Source organism: Garra rufa, chromosome 9 (assembly GCF_049309525.1).
Source record: "Garra rufa chromosome 9, GarRuf1.0, whole genome shotgun sequence".
Lineage (NCBI taxonomy): Eukaryota > Metazoa > Chordata > Actinopteri > Cypriniformes > Cyprinidae > Garra > Garra rufa.
Window position 1 is genome coordinate 20,737,471 of NC_133369.1, and position 14,778 is coordinate 20,752,248.

A 14,778-nucleotide genomic window follows, 5' to 3' on the forward strand; every position below is an offset into this window, starting at 1 on the left:
AGGATCATGTGACACTGAAGACTGCAGTAATGATGCTAAAAATTCAGCTTTGAAATCAGAGGAATAAATTACATTTTAAAATATATTCAAATAGAAAACGGTTATTTTAAATAGTAAAATTATTTCAAAATTGTACTGTTTTTGCTGTACCTTGGATCAAATAAATGCAGGCTTGGTGAGCAGAAGAGACGTATTTAAAAAACAAAATATCTTACTGTTCAAAAACTTTTGACTGGTGGTGTATATATATTTTAAAATAATAAAATATACGAAAAAAAATGCATAGTCTGTATATAAATTCTTTTTAAAAATTATAAATACATTTAAAACTAATTATCAATAATAAAATATTAAAAATGAATATCTAAGCATACAACAATTTTGAATAAATTAGTGTTATCATATCAGCTGCTCGACTTGCTTTTATGTAAACTATTATGTAAATACCCTGTTAGATTTTATAGCGATTGTGTAATTCTTACTCACCTAAACGACCTTTGGAACTTTACACACTGTTGCAGCCTTTACCATATGACTGTAGAAGGTGTAAATACATTTGCATATTGGCTTACAGGCTTTGACTTTTTCAAACTGTTAGCTTGTGCTTGGACAAATAGACATTTGCAAACAATCACATTCGTTTGAAGATGTAACCATAGCAACAGTAGGCGCTGAAAAGCTTTCTAGTAACATTATGGGATGGTAAATCGACAAAAGATTATCACTTAATCACTATTGTAGATGTACATTTCATAAATACATCAAATAAATTGGTTTGGGGCACCGACAGATAAATTAGGTTGATCAGGATTCAACATTTAAATGAAATAATGTATGCTTTCATTTATATGTCTCTGTTATTATTATCTACCTTATTTTTTTGATGAGAGTGGGAAAATTCAATTTTTAAGTTTTATGATTCTGGCTTCTGTTCTCATTGCATCCAGCTATTTTTAGCTTTGCAAAACAGCTTGTTTTGATGCTTGATATTGGAAATTGGTGTATTTTACCATATTTTTTTTTTAATGTATTATCTTAATTATGAACACACTGGTTTGTAGTGCAAACAATTTTATGGTTTACTGCACTGTTATTCCTCTCATTATTTCCCTATAGCGGCTAAAGAACCGAAAGTCTGGCCCATAGATTTTTTTTTCGTATTTAAATGAACATTTCTCATTTGAGCCTTTAAAATTTTTCCATATTTTCAGGGCCCTTTCCCTATTTTAGTCACTTTATTTTTTCATCTTCCTTTCTCTAGGGATTACAGATATGCCAAATAAGTCAGACTTCTGCTAAAACTGTTTACTGTCCCAATGCCAGGTTTTTTCCCATCTTGACATTTTTCCACTGCCTTGATGTTTCTGGATAACACTTGTTAATGCCAAGATTTCTCTCTCTCTCTGATTCTCTCTCTCTCTCTCTCTCTCTCTCTCTCTCTCTCTCTCTCTCTCTCTCTCATTTAGATTAATAAGTAATTCCATGGAAGCACACAGAGGAACATCCACCTGTTCTGCTGTCCATGCCCTCCCCCATTCCCCTTTTTCCTTTCGTGAAAACATGACTCATGAGTTACACCAACAAAGCTCTATATGGACTAGGATTCATTGCAACAGTTGGTTGATCACTCACTGAAATATATGGAACAATATGACCTCTTTCTTTTGACTGCGGTTTAGTGTTATATAAGAAGAAACCTGCTGTGGATTATGAAAGATCGGCTTGGAGGTTTTAAGGAGAACAGAGTCTGGATTTGTGAGGGGAAAGTACTACAGGGATCGTTTCTGGATCAAGTACACCGACGCCTGCTTTGTATATGCAGGCCAGCATGGCACCCAAGAGCGCTGTCACAGAGTCCGTTCCAGTGCTGGAAATGGCAGTCGTAGAAGAAAAGAATTCGAATGGTGGACAAAATGCAGAGAAGGAGAAAGAGAGGGAAGTGGAGATGTCAGAGGACTCGGACAGTGAGGATTCTGTAAACCACATCCCAAAGCGGTTATGGGTCATGCATGGTGCCGTCATGTTCGGGAGGGAGTTCTGCTATGCCATGGAGACAGCGCTGGTCACTCCTGTGCTGTTGCAGCTAGGTCAGTAATCAACTGTTTTCCCAACAAACCTTTTGACAAATAAAATCAGCTCATTTAATTAATATGCCTGTAGTAAGAAAGTCCTATTTTACCCCTCAACATCTTTGGCTCTTCTGTGGAACATGAAATGTATTATGAAAAATGTTTTGTGTCCAAAAAAATGTACAGATAATTTACTCACCCCCTTGTCATCCAAGAGGTTCATGTCTTTCTTTCTTCTGTTGTAAAGAAATTATGTTTTTTGAGGAAAACATTTCAGGATTTCTCTTCGTATAATGCACTTCTATGGTGCCCGCTAGTTTGAACTTCCAAAATGCATTTTAGATGCAGCTTCAAAGACCTCTAAACGACTCTCTAACTCCCAACTGAGGAAGAAGGGTCTTATCAAGTGGAACGATCGGTTATTTTCTAAAACTTTTAACCTCAAATGCTTGTTTTGTCAAGCTCTGCGTATACTCTGTGTATTCTGGTTCAAGACAGTTAGGGTATGTCAAAAACTCTCATCTCATTTTCTCCTCCAGCTTCAAAATCCTCCTACATCGTTGTTTTACCTTTTTTGTAAAGGGTGTTTGATCTTCTTTGCACATTCACTTAAACACTGACAGTACTTTTGGAACAACGTAGGACGATTTTGAAGCTGGAAGAGAAAAAGAGATTGCAGTTTTTCGACCTATACCCTAAGGCCCGGTTTCGCAGACAAGGCTTAAGCCTAGTCCTAGACTAAAATGTAAGTCTGAGTTGTTTCAACTGAAATAAAATTGCACTGATTGATTTTAAAATATATCAGTGCCTTTGTTTTGTCTCAAGATGCACACCAGTAATGTTTTTTTCTAAGCATGTTTATAAAAATTACTTAAATGTCCTAATTGAACTATGGTCTAATCCTGGCTTAGTCTAAGCCCTGTCTGGGAAACCGGGCCTAACTGTCTAGAACCAGAATACAGGTTAAAAAGTAAGTTGTAAATGGTTTTATAAAATAACTGATCCTTTTGCTAGGTAAGACCCTTCTTCCTTAGCTGGGGTCGCTTGGAGTGCTTTGAAGCTGCATTTAAACTGTATTTTGGAAGTTCGAACTCTCGGGCACCATAGAAGTCCACTATATGGAGAGAAATCCTGAAATATTTTGCTCAAATAACAATTTCTATACGACTGAAGAAAGACAGACATGAACATCTTGGATGACAAGGGGGTGAGTAAATTATCTATCTGTACATTTTTGTTCTGGAAGTGAACTTTTTCTTTAAAGTTAATGGGTTCTAATGTTGTTTTGGTCCCTGTTGACTTTCATTCTTTAAAAAATCTGATTTTGTGTTCCATAGAAGAGAGAAAGTCTTTAAAAAGCATTGTATATAATGTCAAAATGATGTTCTTTTAAACATTCTTTAGGTGTAGATAAAACATTAAAAAGGCTGATGCAACCTCAACAGGCATACACACTCCTCTATAGATAGAGGGTTAATGGGTAATTTAGTGTTTTTAATTCATCCTAGGCTTAAGGCCTCTATTCATAATCATTGAGCAGGGACATTCCTTTGGATTTGGTAAAGATTCCCTATTGTGCCAATGCCAGCCCTATGTCATAGTAATAAGATGAAGGGATGTTTGTTTCCACAGCAGCATGCGAAAACAAACGAGGTAGCGTTTGCATGGAATGCAGAGAATGTTTGAGTGTGCACATTTCTCTTTCTCTCGGTTTTCCGTCTATTTTGAATAAGATCAATGTCAATAGATGCTCTCCGGAAACCTACAAAAGGCAGGTTTGAATTGGTCTGCAGGCCCTCTGATCTCACACCAAAAGCAGTTTTAGGAGCTTTAACAGCTGAACATATCTTAAATACCATCCACTAAACTCTAAAAGGCCGTTTCCTTATCAAATTTAGTGTGTTGTAGTCTAAAACGCTCAATTTTTGTCACTTTAATGCACATGTTTAGGCAAGATATATGTGTCACTTAAAATCCTACATAGCCTACTGGATGAAAATAACTAAAATAATTGAAATTTTGAGTGTAGTTTAATAGACGATCAACCAATGTCTGTTTTTAAAGTAAACCGGGTAAAAACCTCTCCTGTGATACATGAAATGCAGTGTGTATTGACAAAACAATCTCTTTAAGTTCTGGCCCTTGTGAGTTGTAACACTGAGTGTTATTGCTTTATAATACAGGCTGATTACTTCATTACTTTACATAGTGCACTTTAACCTGATCTGCAGAGATTTGAATGTAGTTAGATTTGTAACAGTTCATCTTCAAAGCTGAAAAGTTCTGATCTGCAGATTTCACATGTGACATATCTGTTGTCTGCACTTTCTGTTCTCACATTCTCAGTCATCATCCTGCTACACACATGACCTGTAGTTCTTTTGCGCATTTGGACCTTTTGAAAAAGAAGAAGTTTGACATTTAAGTTTCACTTGAGTAATCAAGTGTTTGGGTTTTAGTATGTCATCAGTCCTGGCACGAGTTCTGCGTGCCAGACGCATGGAAAATTCCCTTAGCTGTTAAACTATTTGCTGTGATTCATCACCACTGAATAATCCCAGATATTCTTTTCTGTTTTCTCATGACCTTTTTATTTACTTTGAGTCATCACATTTGATAATTTTATTGTCTGAGGCTATTTGATTGCTTCATTGCTATGAAACAGTTTTATTGTGTTGTAATAGCAGGTTAATAAGCTGCAGGCATGCTAAAACATGCCCGGTTATCTTTTTCGGTTGATGTGGGTTGCTTAAGTTGCCATATTGGTATATTGTACCAAAGTGGTTATTTAAAAATATAGGCTTGATCTGCCTGAACCTAGAAATTGAATTGATTGAATTGTTCTTGCAGGTCTCCCGGAGCAGTATTACAGCTTAACCTGGTTCCTCAGCCCTATTTTGGGTTTAATTTTCACCCCTCTAATTGGCTCAGCAAGCGACCGATGCACTTTGAAATGGGGTCGAAGGAGACCCTTTATTTTGGCGCTGTGTATAGGAGTGTTAATAGGAGTGGCCTTATTTCTCAATGGATCTCTTATAGGTAATTATAAGATTACTATTATTTTATATATTTATATAACATTGTTGTTTAAATAGGAGACCCTTGACTGTTTTATTCTGTTTTTTTATATATATTTCATATTGCGCAACAGCACTATATGTGACCCAGGACCACAAAACCAATCATAATGTTAATTGTTTTTTTATAAAAGCACATACAATGTATTTTTGGCTATTGCTACAAATATACCTGTGCTTCTTAAATCTGGTTTTGTGGTCCAGGGTCACATATGTCATTGCTCTGCCCATCTCTACATACTGTATTTTCATAATAAAGGCATGAACACAAAAATAAATATTTAATTAAAATGAATAAATAAATGCTTTGTCCTTATGGTTTGATTTAATCTGTGTCAAACAGGTCTGTCTCTGGGTGATGTTCCCAGTAATCAACCGGTTGGGATTGTGCTGACCGTTTTTGGTGTGGTGGTTCTAGACTTCTGTGCTGATGCTTTGGATGGACCAATCAGAGCCTACCTCCTGGATGTGGCTGATACTGAGGAACAGGACATGGCTCTAAATATCCATGCTTTCTCAGCAGGTGTATATTCTGGGACGGGAGGGATAAACTGATCTGAACCTGAAGAGACACAATGTTCTTTAGTGTCGTACTTGAAACCTTCTCAGCTCTTTAAAAAATGTAAAATAATTATTTGCTAGTAAAGTATGGTAGCCTGTTTCTGCCATTGAATAAAATAAAATAAAAAAGTTAATTGCAAATATTTTTTTTTTAATTTGTTTTTAAACTGTTATGAGTTATGAAGTCAGAATGGGAAAAATAATAATAAAATGAGAAATAATAATTCTGACTTCTTTTCTTAAAATTAGGGGTTTGTATCTCACAATTCTGACTTTTTTCCTTAGAACTGTGAGACATAAACAATAAAGTCAGAATTGTCAGATATAAACTAGCAATTATTATTTTTTTCTCAGGTTTGCAATATAAACTCTAAATTGTAAGTTATGAAGTCAGAATTGCAGGAAAAAAGTATAATTGGCAAGAAAAAAAAATCACAATTGCGAGAAATGATAATTCTGACTTTTTTTCCTCAGAATTGTGAGATGTAAACTCACAGTTGCACATTATAAAGCCAGAATTGCAAGATATTAACTCGCAGTTATGTCTCACAGTTCTAAGGAAAAAAGTCAGAATTGTGAGATACAAACGTGCAATTTTAAGAAAAGAAGTCAGAATTATTTCTCACAATTATGACCTTTTCTCACAATTCTGACTTCATAACTCGCAACTGCGAGTTTATATCACAATCCTGAGAAAAAAGTCAGAATTGCGAGTTTATATCTTGCAATTCTGACTCTAACTCACAATTGTGAGTTTATATCTCAATTCTGAGAAAACAAAGTCCGAATTGAGAGATTCAAACACGCAATTTTGAGAAAAAAGTCAGAAATCGTATTTCTCGCAATTGTGACTTTTTTCCAACTTCATAACAATTTTGAGTTTATTTCGCAATCTTGAGAAAAATGCCAGAATTGCGAGTTTTTATCTCGCAATTCTGACGTAATTATTTGCAATTGCGAGGTTATATCTCACAATTCTGAGGAAAAAAGTCAGAATTTCAAGATGGTTTAAGTGGTAAAAACGCCAAGTAACGTGTTTTTTTTTTTACATTTGATATAATTTCTGTTTTTCAGGGCTAGGAGGCGCTTTAGGTTACATGCTAGGAGGGCTGGACTGGACCAATACCTTCCTAGGTCGAGCTTTTAAGGCCCAAGAGCAGGTCCTCTTTTTCTTTGCTGCCATCATCTTTATCATTTCTGCGACGCTTCATCTTTTCAGCATCAAGGAGAATCTATATAACCCCAACCAGCCAGGGGTCCTGAAGGATGAGGAAGAAGAAAGGCCACCTCTTGTTCAGCTCTATGGCAGCTTTCCATCTACTCGTCTCATACCTCAACTAGAACTGATCCCTGAGGAGGAGCCATTTTCAGCTTATGAGGACGATCGCTCTGAGCGGGATGTTTCAACAGACTTTTTAAGCGTTGACCTGGTACGGAGTAAAAGTGACTCAGTTTTAGCCATGCCAGATGCTACAGTAGAGCTTGACCCAGACTTGGACTTTGAACTTGATGGGCAGTTTCTGTACAACATCGAACCGTCTTTATTCCAGGACTTTCAGGGTCTACAAGATGATGGAACAACACTGGATTGCCACAACACCAGCCATGCAGGTCAGTGCGCTGACCACCGCTTACAGAATTGTGGCAGCAGTGGGGACCATATCTGTGGAGCTGCCAAACCTGTAACCGGAAGCTTTGCTGTTTCCTGTGGAGCACAGAATGCCACCACTCAACCAGGCAAAGTTGGTTTACGTCCATCTGGTGTCCCAGTGCGTCGCCGGACCCCTTCCTTCTACCGCCAGCCTTCATTCACTTTCTCTTATCACGGACGTGTGGGTTTTCAATGGCGAAGATGCTACGCCAACATGGCCGGGCCGATCAAATCTTCACGAAGCCTGAATGACATTGACAAAATAGATACACGGCATGAAAGGCGGAAGCTGCAGCTAAGTCGCATCTCTGCATCCCGCAGGAAGGAGGATGATGAAGAGAGTGAGGATGAGGATGGCGGTACGACGGTCAGACTGCTCTGGTTGTCTATGTTGAAGATGCCGCCCCAGCTCTGGCGTTTGTGTGTATGTCACTTGCTCACCTGGTTCTCCATGATTGCACAAGCTGTGTTTTACACGGACTTCATGGGCCAGGTCATCTTTGAAGGAGACCCGACTGTAAGAAGATGTCCTTATTTTGTCCCATAATTAAAATCTAAGATAGAAACTATAGATATAATTATAAATAACTTACAGATACGCTACGAGTCAAATGTTTTTGAACAGTAAGATTTTTTATGTTTTTTAAAAATCCAAAGTACAGTAAAAACAGTACATTTTTGAAATATTTTTACTATTTAAATATATTTTAAATAGAATTTATTCCTGATTTCAAAGCTGAAATTTTAGCAATTTTTAGATCCTTCAGAAACCATTTTAATATTCTGATTTACTGCTCAAAAACATTATTATTATGTTGGGAACAGCTGGGTAGAATTTTTTCAGGTTTCTTTGATGAATAGAAAGTTCAGAAGAGCATTTATCTGAAATAGAAGTTATAAAAGAAATTATAAACGTCTTATCACTTTTGCTCCTTGCTAACCCTCACTAAATGAAAGAATAAATTTCTATCAATTTTTTTTTTTATCAAAGAATTCTGTTTTAAATATTTATGTTAATATAATTTAAAAAATGTTTCTTGAACCGCAAATCATCATATTAGAATGATTTCTGAAGGATCATGTGACACTAAAGACTGGAGTAATGATGCTGAACATTTTGCTTTGATCACAAATAAATTACATTTTAAAATAAATATTTAAATAGAAAACAGTTATTTTAAATAGGAAAAATATTTCAAAATGTTTTTGCTGTACTTTGGATCAAATAAATACAGGTTTGGTGAGCAGAAGAGAATTTAAAAATCATTAAAAATCTTACTGTTCCAAAACCTTTGACTGGTAGTATAAATCTATAATTTATTCGTAAAATTAAAAAAATATATATATAAATTATATTTTGGGTATTTAGTATTTTCTTATTAAAATACCACCTAATTAACCTGCCAAATTATTAAATCAACAAGATGTCACTTTTAATCTACATTGCATGCCATTTACTTCTCAAATATACAGTGTTGATATGATACAGGGTTTATTTTACTGTATATAATACTGATTATTCTTGATATCCAGGCTGCTGCTAACTCCACCGCCCTGCAGAACTACAGTAAAGGTGTGCAGATGGGCTGCTGGGGGCTTGTGATCTACGCAGCTACATCTGCGCTCTGCTCAGGTGTGTCTTTGTTCATGTGTCATATTTGGTTAAGACATGGCTAATGATGAGGATTATATTCCTGTTTTTTCCAGTAGTGTGATCAGGTTTCATTTCTGTATTTAGACACTCACATGACCACTATGGAATAAGCTGATTTTTTTTTAAGGGTGTGATAGTTTTAAAACATTTTTTTCTCTTGAATCTATAATTTCCTTGAGAATGTTGTGTTTAGTTTTGTGTTGTGTTTTCTTGGGTATATATTTACCTGAAATTTAAGATTAAAATTGCTGTAACTTTTTAATTGAAAATGAAAAAAAAGGATAGTATACCCAATTTTCTGAAAATTCTCACCCTCATGTCATCACGTCATCTTCAGAACACAAATTAAGATATTTTTGATGAAACCTGAGAGCTTTCTGAAGAAAGAGAAGCCATTGTTGAGTAAAGTCATTATTTTTGTTTTCTGTGCGCACAAAAAGTGTTCTCATAGCTTCATAAAATTAAGGTTGAACCACTGATGTGATGATGGACTATTTTAATGATGTCCTTTCTACATTTCTGGGCCTTGAACGTGGGTAGTTGCATTGCTGTCTATGCAGGGTCAGAAAAGCTCTCGGATTTCATCAAAAATATCCTAATTTGTGTTTCGAAGATTCTTAGAGGTGAGTAATTAATGACAGAATTTTCATTTTTGGGTGAACTGTCCCTTTAAATTTAACAGCCTTTAACAGACCTTTTAACTTTTTTCCTTTGCTGATTATAACAACCTTTTGTATACAATTTTTATGTCGGCGTCCATATGAGTATTATTCAAACCAAATAATGAGAAACTTTTTTTCACAGATGTGCTGCAAAGGATCTTAAACAACTACGACCTCAGCATTAAAATTATCTATATGTTGGGGACTCTAGGCTACGCTGTGGGCACAGCTGTCATGTCTATCTTTCCAAATGTATATGTTGCTATGGTGATGATAAGCACCATGGGAATCATCTGTATGAGCATGTCATACTGCCCTTATGCTCTGCTGGGACAGTACCACGAAATCAAAGAGGTCTGTATCACTTTATAAATTCATGTTACCAAATATATGATGGTAATATAGAGTGCCTTGCGAAAGTATTCATACCCCTTCATTTTTTTTAGGGATGCACCGATCATGATTTTTCATGGCCGATTCCGATACCGATTTTTTACAAGCAAGCTGGCCGATTCCGATACCGATTTCCGATTTTTTCAAAAACAAGAAGTTATGCAAGTAAACAACATGTTTATTTAGTATTTAACAGGCCAATCTGGCTTTGGCTATTGAATCAATAGCATCTGACATCTGAAATTAAATAATAAATAAAAAATATGAAAGTAAATACAGTTTAATAAGTAAAACATGCTTTTAGTAAAGTAAAACAGCAAGCCAACAGGCATTTTAATGTAAAATAATAATAATCATTCTTAACAGAACAGACTTTTATTTTTGGCTTTTCAAAAGTAAAGTAATGCTTTTTCCAAAAATAAGCATCTCAGCATTGTCACAAGTGAGTCTGTTTCTTTTTCCATCTGTCACGTGAGAAGCTGAGCTGAACAAACGTTCGCTGTCTGCGCTTGTGCAGGGCGAGGACAGGTACGCTTGCGCAACTTCAGCGAGCACAGAAAAGCGGCTGTCCTTTGCAGACATTGCAGATTGCAATCTTCACGTCCTGCTCACAGATTTCGAAAAACCGCCACACAAGTGACATGTTTCTGAATGAATCGAATGCCGCGGCCCGCGTACACACTTCCGGAAAAAAACCGGCCGGGATAAAAACGAAAAAAGTAATTCAAAGCAGTTTAACATAAGGCAGCAACGTAAAACGTGAAAAAAATTAGGGATGCACCGGTTGACCGGCCATAAATCGAAACCGGCCGGTTTTTGCATCTAACGCGCGATCGGCAACCGGCCGGTTTCGATTTATGGCCGGTCAACCGGTGCATCCCTAATTTTTTTCACGTTTTACGTTGCTGCCTTATGTTAAACTGCTTTGAATTACTTTTTCCTCATCAATCTACACTCTATACACCATTATGACAAAGCAAAAACAGAATTGTCACAAATTTCTAATGTATTAAAAATAAAAAATAAAATACATTAAGTATTCATACCCTTAACTCAGTATTTAGCTGAAGCACCTTTACAAAAGTCTTTTTGGATATGATGTGACAAGATTTGCACATCAACATTTGGAATTGAGATTCTCATGACCAGAGAATCCTGTTTCTCACAGTATGAGGGTCATTTAGGTGCTTTTTTTTATTTTTTTTATTCATGTGTCTTCACTGAGTAGAGGATTGAATCTTGCCACACCACCATAAAGCCTAGATCAGTGGAGTGTTGCAGTGATGTTTGTCCTTCTGTAGGTTTTTCCTATCTCCACATATGATCGTGGAGCTTAACTAGAGTGACCATTATGGTCTTGGTCACCACTCTAGTCAAGGTCCTCCAAGGAAGAGTTGTGGTTGTTTCAAACTGCTTCCGTTAAGGGTAACTGAGACTACATTCTTCTGTAAACCTTCAGTGCAGCAGATTTTTTTTCTGAACTCTTCCCCAGATGTGTGGCTTGATGCAATTCTGTCTCTGAGCTCTACAGGCTCTACAGTGTTTGTTTTTTTGTTTTTTTTTTACCCCAGGGCTTGGTTTTTGCTCGGATATGCATTTTCAGCTGTTAGATCTTTTAATAAGACGTGTGCCTTTCTAAATCATACCATTTAATTGAATTTGCCACAGGTTAACTTCACTCGAACTGTAGTAACATCTACAAGCAATATGAATGCTCCTGAGCTAAATGTCAACTGTCCCAGATAAGGGTATGAATACTTATGCAAGGGAATGATTAGTTTTTTTTTTTTTTTTTTTCTGTTTTTGCTTTGCCATTGTGGTGTATAGAGTATAGACTGATGTGGGGGAAAAAAGTAATTTAAAGCAGTTTAACATAAGGCAGCAACATAACAAAAATGTGTAAAACAATTGAGGTGTATGAATACTTTTGCAAGGCACTGTATAACATACAATACTGGTCAAAGTTTGAAATCCTTAAAATTTTTCAGTGCTTCATATTTTTTGTGGAAACTGTGATGTATTTTTTTTTTCAAGATTCAACAACATTTATTTAAAACTCCAATCTTTCGTAACGTTATAAATGCCTTTACTATCACTTTTGATCAATTTAAAGCATCCATGCTGAAAAAAGTATTAAAGGGATAGTTCACTCAAAAATGTAAATTGTCATTAAGTACTCACCCTCATCTGATTCCAAACCCGTAAGACCTTTGTTCACCTTCAGAACACAAATTAAGGTATTTTTGATACCTTATTATACTGTATTTTGGTAGCTTTCTGACCCTGCATAAACAGCAACAAAACTGACATGTTCAAGGCCCAGAAAGGTAGTAAGGACATCGATAAAATAGTCCATGTGACATAAGTGGTTCAACCAAAATTTTATGAAGCTGCAAGGATACTTTTTGTGTGCAAAGACAACTAAAATAACGACTTTATTCAACAATTGCTTCTTTGACGCATGTTCACAAGAATACCTCAAAGCATGTGCTTTCCTCTGCTTGTAAACTTTATTTTTATTTTCTTTGCATACAAAAAGGTATTCTCGTAGCTGCATAAAATTAAGGTTGAACCACTGATGTCACATGGACTATTTTAACAATGTCCTTACTACCTTTCTGGGCCTTGAACGTGTCAGTTGCATTGCTGTCTATACAGGGCTCGAAAGCTCTCGGATTTCATCAACAATATCCTAATTTGTGTTTCGAAGATTAGCGAAGGTCTTATATGTGAGTAATTAATGACAGCATTTTCATTTTTGGGTGAACTATCCCTTTAATTTCTTCCAAAAAACAGACTTTCGAATGGAAGTGTGGATATATGTGAATACAGATCCTGAAGATAAACTTTTCCAGAATTCATTTTTACCTCTAGTAGTACTTGATCTGTTACATCACTTTCTCTCCCCTCACAGCAGCAGTGCTCTCAATCTTTGTCTTTCATCTTTTTTTCTCATTGTCATAGTACATTCATCACAGCCCTGGAAACTCACGGCGAGGCTTTGGCATCGACTGCGCGATTCTGACGTGTCAGGTGTACATCTCTCAGATCTTGGTGGCGTCGGCACTCGGCGCAGTGGTGGACGCCGTCGGTACGGTGAGAGTGATCCCCATGGTAGCAGCGGGAGGCTCCTTCCTTGGTTTTCTTGCTGCGACTTTCCTCGTCATCTACCCTGATACACTTGAGGACGAAGATGATGATGACGACGACGACAAAGATGATGAGCGAGGCCCAAGCTCTGTTAAGTCAGAGGCACCGTCCAGCAACAATACAGAGAAACTCAGTGTTTTAAAACCAACACCAAGGAACAGTTCCAGCAAGCCAGATGTTGAATCATCAGTTTGAGCATTGGAACTTAAAATACTTGAGCTACTAATGTACAAATCCCAGAATGCACAAGCAAGACAAAAGTGACTCTCACATATGCTGAATGTACTTCTGTGGATTTGGTGCAGAGATAAATCTATTTGAGTCAAATATGTGATTTCTGAGATTATTTCTCAAGCTATTTATTATTTGTGCCCAACATTTCCATTGTCTACACAAAAGTATGTTTCAGTTTTGATTTTTTACAATTTTATAACCAGGTTTATGTCACTACATTTAAACTTTATTTCACATTCAATATTATTTTTCCCCACACGTTTTATAATTTCACTTTTCTAATCAACATTTAAATACCAGATGTGAATTTGCATTTTTTTAGACTGACATTTTATTAGTGTTAAAATGTGTTTGAATATCATTGTGTTTCACTCCTCAGCTTCATATCATAAGAAACACTCAGGGGAAGCTGAACGACTGCTGCTTCTGAGCACAAAACACTCACTTCTGTTTAGACTTTAACTATGCACAATGCCAAAATATTATTACTAATAATTCTAGACTTTGAGCAAGACATTTATGTTGGGAGTTGCTTTTAGTTCTTAAACTTGATTTTCTTAGGTACACTATTTTAAGGTACGAAGAACACAGAGCTGACACTGAGTAAGGAAGTGGCTTTGCTGTGCGGCCGTGATTTGTGTGTGAAATGAAGAAGTGTGTTTAGCTGTCATGGCAGTTTTTATTTGGTTTCAGCCTCCATCTTAAGTGATGACACTCCAATAGCGGCAGTATTTTTCACAGCCAAATTTATAATACTGTTCCAGTTCTGTTGTGTAGTTTATATACACAAGTTTTCGAGTTCAAGAAGACAGGCCAAGTATTTCCTTTACTAGTTAGTCCCAGAACCACACAAGTGGACTAAGTAATCTATGGCTTCGTATGCTCATAAATGTAGATTAGATGCATTGCTGGAAGTGTGACATCTGTACAGAGGTCAGTAGACTGGCTTTGTATCCTATTTTATCAAACGGAAAGATTTTCTTTGTGCGTGTTTCATAAACAAGGTGGATACTTTTCAGTTCAAGCTTCATTTTTGTACATGTGGTACTGTTGTGACTTTTTAAGTGTTTGATAAAGAGAAAGTTTTACACTTTTCCCTGTTTGAATGCTTGCTTTTTTGGTTTGTTTGTTTTACTAACACAATGTGGTTGAATCTGAAATTTATTTTATTACGATGGTTGTCTCTAGTGTGGTGTGGCGGCCAGCGACCTCTAGATGGCGCAAGTACATAATAAGAGACTGAGTGATACATAAATAGATGCACGAACTGAATGATGGCCTGTATTTAAGCAAATAGTTCAATTAAACGCTACATTATTACCGTCAA

General features: G+C 36.3%; 1 protein-coding gene across 3 annotated transcripts in view; it reads left to right on the plus strand.

The window, feature by feature from the left end:
* Positions 1 to 14,541, plus strand: part of slc45a4b (solute carrier family 45 member 4b) — a 16,319-nt gene extending 1,778 nt beyond the window's left edge. For all 3 annotated transcript variants that reach the window (XM_073847536.1, XM_073847535.1, XM_073847534.1), the window contains exons 2-8: positions 1,467 to 2,087; positions 4,920 to 5,108; positions 5,490 to 5,669; positions 6,782 to 7,875; positions 8,892 to 8,991; positions 9,817 to 10,028; positions 13,032 to 14,541. In XM_073847536.1, the coding sequence (XP_073703637.1) occupies positions 1,817 to 2,087; positions 4,920 to 5,108; positions 5,490 to 5,669; positions 6,782 to 7,875; positions 8,892 to 8,991; positions 9,817 to 10,028; positions 13,032 to 13,412 (2,427 nt within the window). In that variant the 5' untranslated portion in view covers positions 1,467 to 1,816 and the 3' untranslated portion in view covers positions 13,413 to 14,541. The remainder of the gene's footprint in view (positions 1 to 1,466; positions 2,088 to 4,919; positions 5,109 to 5,489; positions 5,670 to 6,781; positions 7,876 to 8,891; positions 8,992 to 9,816; positions 10,029 to 13,031) is intronic.
* The last annotated feature ends 237 nt before the right edge of the window (positions 14,542 to 14,778 follow it).